The sequence below is a fragment of the Miniopterus schreibersii genome, assembly GCF_964146895.1.
Source record: "Miniopterus schreibersii genome assembly, chromosome: 4".
Classification (NCBI taxonomy): Eukaryota; Metazoa; Chordata; class Mammalia; order Chiroptera; family Miniopteridae; genus Miniopterus; species Miniopterus schreibersii.
This window is the reverse complement of record NC_138105.1, coordinates 72981716-72993971: the sequence shown is the minus strand read 5'-3', so window position 1 is coordinate 72993971 and position 12256 is coordinate 72981716. Positions and strand designations below refer to the sequence as shown.

The 12256-nt window shown below is 46.3% G+C and overlaps 1 protein-coding gene across 1 annotated transcript in view; it reads right to left on the bottom strand.

Moving 5' to 3' along the window:
• Positions 1–12051, bottom strand: part of NWD1 (NACHT and WD repeat domain containing 1) — a gene marked incomplete at both ends in the record, with an annotated part of 47460 nt that extends 35409 nt beyond the window's left edge. Inside the window, 4 exons of the mRNA XM_081133872.1 lie at positions 2670–2967; positions 8474–8590; positions 10429–10514; positions 11934–12051. Coding sequence (XP_080989998.1) covers positions 2670–2967; positions 8474–8590; positions 10429–10514; positions 11934–12051 — 619 coding nt within the window. The remainder of the gene's footprint in view (positions 1–2669; positions 2968–8473; positions 8591–10428; positions 10515–11933) is intronic.
• Positions 12052–12256: the final 205 nt, after the last annotated feature.

The following is a 12256-nucleotide window of genomic DNA, read 5'->3' as shown; positions in this document are numbered from 1 at the left end:
TAGTCACAAAATATCACAGGGGTGTAAAGTACAGCATATGGAACCTAGTCAATAATATTGTAATAACCATATGGTGCCAGGTGGGTACTAGACTTATCAGGGGGATCACTTTGTAAGTTATATAAATGTCTAACGACTACGCTGTACACCTGAAACTAATATAAAATAATATTTAATGTCAAAATAAATCAAAAGCAGATCCCCAAGCACTTGTGCTCTCTCTCTCACCCCCCCCCCCACCTTGCTGTGTGCCCCTGGCAAGCCTTGTCCACTCCAGGACCTGTAAATAATAAACCCTTTTTTCTTTAAAATAAAAATAATAAAAAAGGATACATGGTACCTCTTTCTACTATTTTTTTTTTTTTTTGGAACTTCCTGTGAATCACTATTTCAAAATAAAAAGTTTTGAGCAACGTACCTGACAAGTAACATACCCTGAGATGCCATTGCTGACATGCATTGTGCTTTCTGCTACTGTCAAGGAGTTCTTTCATTTGTTCTTTCATGTGGGACTTCTTAACCAGAGAGGTTTGACATTGCTGCTTAGAGCTTGAATGAGTCATGGCTGGGTCATGACCTTTTAAACCCCACAATGACTCCATGGTGTACTAACTCTGACTAGTTCCATTTTATGGATGAGAAAACTGAGGCTCTAAACCTTCCAGAAGTCAGGACAGCTGGAAAGGGGCCAGGCTGAGCTGTAAATCCAGCCCCATCTCAAAGCACAGACCCTAGACACAGATTATGGCCTCAATGGCAGACACGTCATGAAAGCAATTAGCATATTTAGCTCCGTGTCATAGAGCAAATAATAGCGACATTGTAAGTGTTCAATAAATGGTAGCCATTAACATTAGTCATATAAACAGTGTTTTCAAAATTGATATGTCTTTTCTATCTTAACCAAAGGATCAAGGTTAGCACCACCTGTGATATCAGGTGGGCATCAGGTACCTGGTTCCCCTGACATGATGGGATGGAGAGGGAATGTCATCTCTGTGATCTTCCTCCCTGAAACCTATGACCCCAGTCTAATGACAAGAAAATACCAGACAAGCCCAGAGCGAGGGACATTCTACAAAACACCTGACCAGTACTCCTCAAAACGGTCAAGGTCATGAAAAACAAGGAAAGACAAAACTGTCAGAGACCAGAGAAGCCTAAGGAGACGTTGACGAAACACAATGTGGGATCCTGGATGGGGTCCTGGGACAGAGAGGGGATGTTAATGGGAAACCCGAGTGAAGTGTGGAATCTAGTTAATCATCACGTACTGATGTCACGTACTGATGTTAAGCATCGGTGTTAATTTCTCAGTTCCAGCAAACGAACCGCAATCACATAAGATGTTAATTTATCTGAGCCAAGAGCATACGGGAACTCTGCACTGTCTTTGGAGCTTTATAACCTTGCAATTTTCCTGTTAATCTAAAATGATCTCCCCTCCCAAAAGTTTATTTTTAAAAATGGATATGTCATTACTAGAATTAACATATATCTAATAGATAATAATTAATACAGTTTGGTAAAATTTGAATATTATTAATATAAACCACTACATTTAATATCTTTAAATAAATCAATATATTTAATATGCTCATAATATAAATTCACATATTTAATGTTGATAAATAAATTCATACATTAAATTTTAGTAATAGATAATATATAATCAATATATTCTAAAATCAAATTCACATATTTAATGTTTATAAATAAATTTATATATTTAATATTTTAGTAAATATATAATTAATATATTTTAGATAATATATAATTAATGTATTTTAATGTATTTTTAAAAAATTAAAATACTATTAATATAAATTACTACATTTAATATCTTTAAATAAATCAATATATTAATCCACATATTTAATATGTTCATAATATAAACTCATATTTAAGGGCTTGGATAACGAATTCCTACATTTCATATGTTTGGTAATATAAGTCGACATACTATTAACCTGCAAACTGACATATTACTAACCTGTGAGCAACAATAAGAACCTGTTTCTCACTGGCAGCAAGTGGTGAGGAAATGAACTGAGAATGCTGCACTTCTAGAAAAATCTTTCTGGTATCTGGAGTGGAGGAGAACGTGGGTGGAGGGTGGGCTGAGAGGTGAGTGGTGAGGGACCAGGTGGGAGCTGGGTGATGGACTCAACAGTCACAGGGTCTAATCCCTACGCTCTCCCTGGGGCTGATGAGACTCCTCCTTCCTAGGCCTCAGTTTCCACCTCTGAAGCAGGTGCAGCAAGGCCAGAGGACTGAGTTCTCAGCAGGGTCTAACTCTGGCTAACACAGGGGGACCCACTCATCCGGTTTTCCCAGGACTGTCCCGGGTTTGACCCTAACAGTCTTGCATCCCTGGAGCCTCTCAGTCCAAGGCAAACAGGGATGGTCACGGTTGTCTTAGAACATCTCCCCCAAAGCCAGGAGCGCCCCAGGAGAAGGGATGGAGCCGGAGGAGGAGAGGAGCACCCTAGGAGACCAAGATTTAACTGAAACAGGCTGAACTCTCCTGTGAAATGACCTTTCTCAGAACCAGGGCTCTGGGAGCTAGGCTGCTGGGCATTTACAGAAACGCGACCCGCAGCATTTGGACAGCACTCCATGTGCATCCTGAACATTGGGGTGTTTCCCAGGGGAGCCCCACCACCCACCTGACCAGTGGTAGCGATGCCACTGCTGCTGGGTGATGAGGCCCAGCCTCCTGGCTTCCTGGGCTCCACAGTGCAGCACAGAGGTCAGAGTGGCCTCCTCGGGCCCGTGGGTCCCCCTGGTGCCCAGGGCCTGCCGCACGTAGGTGGGGGGCACAGCATTCTCATCCCTCCGGAAGTGATGCGCCACTAGCTCCAGGTCACCTGGCCTGGTGGTCAGCTGGGCCTTCAGTGCCTCCCACTCCTTCTCCTCAATCAGTGTAGGGACCGGACAGGGGCCATACTGGTCACCTAGGAGGGCCTAGCAGAGAAAGGGGAGAGAGAGGCACAGGTTCAAATCTCAGCTCTGGCACTTAGCTCTATGGCCCTTGGTGAGGCAGGCAGAGCTCCCCAAAATGGGTCTCTCTATAGTGCCATGGTGATAATTACATTAAGAAGTGCAGACAGCCTGGCCAGTGTGGCTCAGTGGTTGAGAGTCTCTCATGCACCAAGAGGTTGCTGGTTCAATTCCCAGTCAGGGCACATGCCCAGGTTTCAGGCTTGATCCCCAGTAAGGGGCATGCAGGAGGCAACTGATTGGTGTTTCTCTCTCATTGATGTTTCTTTCTCTCTCTCCCTCTCCCTTCCTCTCTCTAAAAATCAATAAAACCTTTTTTTTTTTTTTTAAAGTGCAGGCAGAGATAACACCTGCATGTGGAGGTACCTGAGAGCATGAGACATGAGATAGATACATTTGGAATCTGATAGAGCCAAGCATCACAGAATCTTTTACTTGGGAAACCTTCTGTGGTAGTTGAATAGTAGCCCTCCAAAGATATCTGGTCCTAATCCCTGGACCCTGTGAATGTACCTTTAATCAAAGAAAGGTTGTGATGATTAATTTTTTGTTTTTTAAATCCTCACCTGAGGATATTTTTTCCATTGCTTTTTGGAGACAGTGGAAGGGAGAGACAGAGAGAGAAACATCCATGTGAAAGAGACACACTGATTGGTTGCCTCCCGCATGGGCCCCGAACTGAAGCCAAGGATCGAGCCTGCAACCCAGGTATGTGCCCTTAGCCAAAATCGAACCCAGGACCCTTCAGTCCCCAGGCTAATACTCTAACCACTGAGCCAAACCTGCTAGGGCTGTGATGGTTAATTTTATGTGTCAACTTGACTGAGCTAAGGGATGCCCAGATAGCTGGTCAAACATGATTTCTGCGTGTGCCTGAGGGGTGTCTCTGGAAGAGATTAGCATTTGGATTGGTGAGCTGAGTAAAGTAGATGGCCCCCCAATGCTGGTGGGCCTCATGCAATCCATCAAGGGCCCCAGAGAACAAAAAGAAGGAGAAAAGGTGAACTTCTTCTGCTTGAGCTAAGGTATCTGTGTCCTATTTTTGGATGTTGGTTCTCAGGTATTCAGACTCAGATCCGGATTCACACCATCAGCCCATCCATCTCAGGCCTCGATATAGGCTGAATTACACCACCAGCTTCCCTGGGTCTCTAGCTTGCAGACGACAGATGGTAGAACTTCCCGGCCTCCATAACCATATGAGCTAATTCCTACAACAAATCTCCTCTTCTATCTATCATCTATCTATCTATCTATCTATCTATCTATCTATCTATCTATCCATCCATCCATCTACCTATCATCTATCATCTATCCCATTGGTTCTGTTTTTCTGGAGACTCCTGACTAATACAAGGGTCCTTGCTGATGTGATTAAGTTAAGGATCTTGAGCTTGGGAGATTATCCTGGATTATCTAGATTGGCCCTAAATGCAATCCTGAGAGTCTTTAATAAGAGACAAGCAGAGGGAGATTTGACACAAACAAAAGAGGAAAAGATGATGTGACAATGAAGCCAGAAATTGGAGTGATGCAAACACAAGCCAAGGATATCTGGAGCCCCCAGAAACTGGCAGAGACAAGGAAAAATTCTCTCTGAGAAATTTAGGCAGGAGTGCAGCCCTGCTGACACTTTGGTTTCAAACTTCTGGCCTCCAGGCCACACAGTAATAAATTGCTTTAAGCCAATTGGTTTGTGGTCATTTGTTGCAGCAGCACCAGGACATGCATACGACCCTTTCATTGCACATAAGAGAAAAATGCAGCTCCTCATATGTAGGCACTGCGCTGTCCCAGGAATAGAGCTGGGATAGGAGCTACAGCCTCCATTGGCTCTGCCAAAATCTCATGCTGTGATGTGGCCCTGGCAGCAGGGCTGTCTCCAACAGCAACCAGGGAGCAGGAACCAATGAGGCGGAGGTAAGGGTAGGTCTCAAAAGTGCAGGAAGGATCCTGTCTTTATTTAGAATTTTGATATTTTGTTCCTTCTGGATACTTTGGATCAATTTTGATTAAAACAAAACCAAAACCAAAAAACATTGCACTAAAATATCTTGATAACTAAGATTTTTGGTGCCTCCTTAAATTTTGTGCTGGGGGAGAGTGCCTCACTCTCCTCCCAGCTCTAATGCTCCCTGGAAAACCCAAAGTCCTGTTCCCTCCTTGTTAGATGTGGAAACTGAGGCCCCAGGGAAGGTGCCAAATTGGAATCGTTCTGAGGTCATGGGATTAAAAGGGCCAACTAGGAAGGGTGAGGGGAGTCAGGTCTCAGCATGGAAACTCTGAGTTCTAAGCACAGTCATTCCCCAAATATTTATTGAGCCAAGTCCATGACAGCTGCTCAAGAGATAGCAGTGATCAAGACAGTCTTTGTCCTTGCCTTCCTGGGCCTTGGAGTCCTAACAGGAGAGCCAGGCATCACTCTGAGAATGGCACCAGTGTCAAAGGATAACTCACCTGGTGCTAGGAAGAAAGAAAACATGGATCACACGTGGGCTGTGGAGTCAGGGAGGTTCCCCTGAGGAAGTGAGGATTGAGCTGCAGAATTAGGTATGAGAATGGTGTGCTGGGCAGAGAGCCTGGCGAACAGTGAAAACAGCATGTGCAAAGGCTCTGTGGCAGGAAGTGCAGGCACATACAAGCAGAGGAAACAGGACGTTCCAGTGGAGGAAAGCCAGGGGGACTGAGGCCCAACAAGGAGGGAGCAGTTGAGGGAGAAAAGGCCCTCTTGTGGGCAAGATTTTGTGGGGTTTGGTGAGGCCCAAATATTTTGATTCTAGTGCTGAGAACACTAGGAGGCCCTCTCTCTGCCCCAACAGATTCGAAGAAAGTGCAAACTGGAATGCAAGAGAATTAGGCCTAGGACATCGGGAAAGTCTTGACTTTCCTCATAAAATGGAAGCAAGCACCCCTCCCTCTTCATTGGGTTGTTCCAGAATATTCCAGGGATGTGCACCCAGGAAACCTGGATATAGAATCTGAGATGACAGGATGTTGAAGAGGATGCCTTCTCCCAGGGCCTTCCCAAGAGCGACAGCCTTGGAGGAACAAGGGAAATTGGAACAGGTGTCACCAGCCAACCACACACTAGAGATCTTAGGAAGGAGACAGATGGTTAAAAAAACAAAAATACTGCTCAGGTCTGTGCGACCAAGGCAGGAGGAGCGGGAGGAGCTGAAAAGAAGGAGATCACGGAGCCATCAGAAGCAACTGTCTGGAGACTTGAGCTTCTGGTGCCCCAAGAGACCCAGGGCCTTGAGGAGAAGTGCCTGGGGAGAGGTCCCCTGCCACGCCACCTAATGACTTATTTACTAGAGAGAAGTGTCTCCAAGGGCCCCCAGCAGAGCTCCAATTTTCATGGAGAGCCCCCCAAATCAGAGCCACTAAAGGGGAATGAAGCCGTGACTCTGTGGCGACAGAGAAGAGATGCCTGATACAGGAGAGAAGCAAGACACGGGTAGAGGTCACTGATCTGGTCGGCCCAGAGAGCCCTTCTGGAAGGCCTCGCAAGGCCCCTGGGCCGGTGGGGCCAGGGGGGAAGCTCAGAGATCATCCTCCCGTCCCCCATGTCACCTGGAAGCTGCGTTGTACTTTTCACTGCCTGCAGTTTGGATTGCAAAACCCAATTCCCCTTGGAGCTCTTTTCTCCCCATCTCCCTTTTTCTTCTAAGAATTTTTTCCTTTCTTTTTTCTTTGAAACTTAACAAAATGATCAATCATTGGGCTCATTTGGAAAACTAAATAAGATTGGGGGGAAATTATCTGTGAGGGAGATATAGAGCCTTCCACATGTTAGGATGTATTTTAAAGCAACAATAACTAAAACAGAGTGGTTCAAAAGGTAAAAACATCCAGTTACAAGGCAAGTAAGTCCTTGGGTTGCAACGTACAACGTAACGCCTGCAGCGATCGCTGCTGTGAGGGGTATTTGAAAGTTGACCCTGAGAGTCTCATCGCAAGGAAAAAAAACCCTTTTCTGTTTCTTTGTTGTTGTTGTTTTTGTACCTATATGAAATGATGGATGTTAACTAAACTTATTGTAGTAGTAATTTCACAGTATACGTAAGTCATCATGCCGTATACCTTAAACACATGCAATGCTATATGTCAGTTAAATCTCAATAAAGCTGGGGGGGGTGTAGAGAAAAGGGGGGGGAAAGTGGTGCCAACATACCAAGTAAAGTATAGAGCAAAAGAATGAACCCAAGTCCCACTGTATATATAAAACAATATAGAATAAAGAAAGCTTCTCACACACCCTGCCCAGTCCTTTGTTCCGTTTAGGGAGGCCTCATCTCTTAGGCAGCACTTTCTGCATCCCTGGCTCTCCACTATGGTGGCTCCTTGCCATCGCAATGTGGGTAGTAGGACTGAGGAACTGAAATTTTAATTCTGCTTGATTTTAATTAATTTAATTTTAAATCCCCATGTGCAGTTTGTGGCTACCGCACTGGACAGGCAACTCTAAGGCTTAGTTCTCTGTATGTCCCTAGAAAAGAGCTTTTATAATGGGACTGTACTCTCCTACATTCTACATTCTTATCTCCAGGAGAGGTTCAGAGGATTTTTCTTTTTACTGGTAGCTGCTCAAAGCTTCTTTGTGATTAAGGTGTATTGGGCAAAGATACTTTCTTGGCTTTCCCCCTCTTTACTTTCTAGGACAGGAGTCAGCAAACTTTTTCTGCCAAGGGCCAGATAGCCAATATTTTCAGCCTCTGACCCAGCTGCTCAGCTCTGCAGTTGTAGCTAGAAAGTAGCCATGGACCATATATAAATGAGGGGCATGGCTACATGTCAATAAAGCTTTATTTATGAAAACTGGTAGTGGGTCTCGTTTGTTCCATGAGCTGTAGTTTGCTAATCCCTGCTCTGGGATTTCTGAGTCCAATGTCATACTTCTTGGATACATCTGGAACTTGGTGGTATAATCAAAACTGGAATATCATTTGCGGATCACAGCCTGATCCATTAATTGTGAGCTGGGGGTTGTTTTGGTGACAGAGGGGGTGTAATTGTTGGGGTGGGTGGCTAGAGAAGACGCTGTAAAAATTGGCCTTGCCTATCGGAGAAAGTTTGCCCCTGAGGCAGGCTCCAGATGGGGCCACAGAACCTGTTCCCAAAACCATGGGGCACTTGGGAGAAAAAAAATCACAAAGTCCCAAATATAAAGTGGATAGGGTGGGAAAGCCGGGAGAGGGTTCAGAGCCAATTCTAAGATTCCTTTGGATTTCAACACTCTGCTCTCCAACTCACCTGCTGCTTCCACTTGACTGCTAATGTCTGGATCTCAGCTAGCTCTGCAGAAAAAGTGCTGTGAAGGATTAGCAATGTCTGCCATAGACAGGCTGCGAAGATTGGTTATGGGAGCAGAAATGCCACCCACGTCCCTCAACCTGTGGGTTTGGCAAGGAAACAGGGGCCATATCTTATTTCCTCCCAAAAGTGACCCCATCCCTCCCAAGAGACTCACAACAAAAGCCGGCCCTAGGGATGTTTTCCGACACCGGTCGAGCTCTTCCAAGCAGAGTTCCGTGGTCATGTGGTCAGTGGCCTGTGTGTGCTGAATTCCCCACCTCAGATCGACCACCTGGAGATTACAAGTGTGGTTTGTCAGGAAGGTGGCAGGATGGTGACTTTTTCAAGTCCCTTTGGCAAAGGCATAATGTTTCTTTCAATAATTTTTGACAGCCTCTCCCTAAAGGGGAATGTCTTGATTAAAAGAACTTGAATGAATCCCATTACCCCAGAGTAATCATGAGAAAAATATCAGGCAGATCCAGATTGGGGACATCCTGCAGGACGCCAGGACCAGTCCTCCCCAAGATTGCCAAGGTCATGAACAACAAGGAAAGACCAAGGAGCCAACCCAGACTGGAGGAGACTGGGGAGACATGACTACCTGGGGTTCCCTGGGCAAGGTTCTAGACCAGAGAGAGCTGGTGACATCCGGATAACATCAGGAGATTGGTTAATAACAACGTACCAGTGTCAATTTCTTAGTTGTACAAATGCACCTGATAATGTGAAATGTTCACATTCAGCAAAAAACTGGGTGCAGGGTATATGGGAACTCTGTACCATATACAAGTTTCCTATAAATCTGAATTCCAAAATAGAAGTTTACTTAAAAACATTAAAAGAAAATTTAAGACCCTGGGCATTTTCAAACTGCTTCTTTTAAAGCGAGGACATGTCCACACTTGTTCTCAGAGCTTTCTTTGCAAAGGAGGGTGTTTAGTTTGGCCGAAATCAGATGTGGCAAAGTCTCCTTGGCAACCGCACGACTGCGGTCCATTTTTGCCTGCCAGCCAGAGGGGGGCCCGGGCAGGGTGACTCAATGCACGGAGCGAGGCTGACCCCGTGAAAGGCTGGGACGAGGAAGGGGGAGGATGGGACTCAGAATAGTCCCTACCCCCTTAAATTATTTTGCCCAGAGGGAAAGACACATCAATTCCTAAGGAACTACAGCCTAGGGTAGAGGGACCACGGTACTGAATGTGACTGGAAAAGGGGCCGGCCATCAGCCTTGGGCAAGAACCTTCCTCTCCCTGGGCCACTGTCCCCCACGTCTGAGCTGAGGACGTCTACAGTGCCTGTCGCATAGCCCGCGCCCATGTAGACAGCACTCATCCGAGCCGGGGCGTTTCATCAGGTCTCCGTGTGGAGGTTTTCCTTTTTAGTGCCTCCACCGCTGAGCTGTCTCATGCTCAATGGCAGGCAGGGCCGAGTTTCCAGCACTGCTTCTTTCCTAGTAATACATCAATGACAGTCTGTCTTATAATCCGGAGACCTTAGAGGTGCTGAATCTCTGTCATAAGTGGCAAGGAGGCAGGGTCCATTAAAGCTGAGCCCCCAAAGATGGCTTGTCGGTTTCTGAATCAAACGTGCAGGCAGTGACATCCCCACCGAGGTCAGTGTGAGAGTTGGAGGAGACTCTGGGGCCAGTGGCAAATGTATCCAGCACTCCAGAAAAAGGCACGTCCCACCCTCAACGCCCACCCTGCATATCCCACAATCCTCTTAAGACTCCCTCAAGCTGCCCCAGTGCAGGGAGGGCCAGGAGGCTAGGGAAAAACAGCATAGGAGCGACACATCCAAGGAGCAGGGTCCCAAGGCTTCCACTCCTAGCACTGTGCCACACCGCCTGTGCTAAGCACAGTGCCCACAGCCACAATCCCTCCACCTGCCTTTTCAAAGGACTTTTATCCCCCTGGCCCATTGCCAGAACCAGCTACAGAATTTGCAGGGTCTGCTGCAAAAAGAAAATGTGGGTCTCTTGTTCAAAATCATTATGAATTTCAAGACTCAACAGGAAAACATTAAACTGAGCACAGAGCCCCTCTGTGACTGCCCAGGTGGCACACCCTTGTTCCCAAATTTCTAGGCAGAGGAAACTGAGGCAGTAAGAAGTGGGCAGGTGATTACCTCAAACATCAGGCCGTGCTTTTGGCAGAAGGACTGCACTTCAGGGTATGCGGTGCTCTGCAGAGCTTCTCTCTCCGCATCCATATCTGCAAGGAACGGCATGGGAGGTGTTAGATGGAAGAACCCAGAACTCTTCCCTGGTCCATGGCTCTGCTTTTAGCTTCATTCCCTCAACCCAGGCTGGGGCCCTTCAGGGTAAATCAAAAGGTACAAATACATGAGGTAAACCTAAGGAGACAAACCTCCTGGATTGCCTGGAACTTTCCAGGCATTAGCACTAAAAATCCCACATCCCAGGAGACCCTTTGCTCCCAGCTAACCAGGTTGGTTGGTTGCCCTGGGTTAGGGTTACCAGATAAAATACAGATGCTCGTTAGAATTTGCATTTCAGATAAACAATGAATAACTTGATAGCATAAGTATACCCCATTTCACACACCATTTGGATAAATTTGCATCTCTAATGAACCCTGCTCAATTTGTCCTTCAGGTAAGCAACAAATAATTTGTTAGCATAAGTATGTCCTGTTCCATGCAATATTTGAATACCTTTGCATATCTGATAAACCCAATTCAATGTGAGATAAACAACAAATCATTTGTTAGCACAAGTATGTTCTTTCCATACACTCTTTGGGATATACTTATAGAAAAGGATTATTTGTTGTTTGGCTGAAATAAAATTTAACTGGATACCCTGGTTTTGTTGTTGTTTTGTTTTTTGGGTTTTTGCTAAATCTGGCAGCCCTACCCAGGGTAAACCTGGATTCTAAGACCTTCTCCACCACTGACTTCACAGTGTGGAGTCTTCCTTCGTCCAAATGTCAGGCTAGCCTCAGTTTCCTCCTCTGTAAAATGGAGTGATACCTCTCCTCTGCGGGGCTTACACCACAGAAATTGGCAGACAGTACATATCATGTGTTTTATGGGGTTTTTTTGGTTTTTAGCTTTAAAATTTTTGAAGAACAGGTTATTAAACATTTGCCAGCACACCACTCTGTGTAGTTTTTGCCCTTGTGGAGCTTACAACCTGGTGGGAGGAGCCAGGCATTAAATAAACACATAAGTAACTACAGCTTTTGGGGCCTAGGGCTTCACAGGTTCCAGGATCTGCTGGAGCCCACTGTGACTACAACACGTGGGTGAGGAGAGGATCATAAGAGATAAAGTTGGGGAGATGAGCTGTCCAGTCGTGCAAGGCCTTGTAGCTGTGGGAAGACTCTGGCACTCTTTAAGCCTAACGCATAGTGCATTCATCATAAATGTTAGTTGCAATATCGTTTGCCACTCACAGCAACTCTATCAAGTCAGGCTCTCAGCTTGGATTATCGAAGAAGAAACAGAAGGTCTGGGATGCTCCCCTTTACAGGTTCCCACATGGGTCACTGGCCGGGCTGCATTCACATCCAGGTCTCTTAGAGGACACTGTGAACCATGCCCATTGCCCTGGCAACCCGAAGAGTGCTCACTTGCCTCTAAAACCCAAACCCTACCCTGCCCCTTACCTGAGACCGTGGAGCTGATGAAGATGGCCACACTGCTGGATGGAGGTTCTGGGAGGGGGCCTGCCTGACCCTGGAGAAGCCGCCGCCGGGTGCCTGGACTGAGGGGGCCCACATTCATGCTGCCTACCCACCTGGACTATCTTTCCCGGGAAAGGGCCTGGATCTCAGGCACCTCATGCCAGTGGCCAGGTGACCTTCCTGGGAAGCCAGCCAGGCAGGGCCATTTGGAGTGGGGTGTCTGTCTCACTCTCCAAGGTCCCTTCAGTGATCTGCAGCCCCGTCACCTGCAGCATCCCTGGGGACTGAATCAACTGCTCCCCACT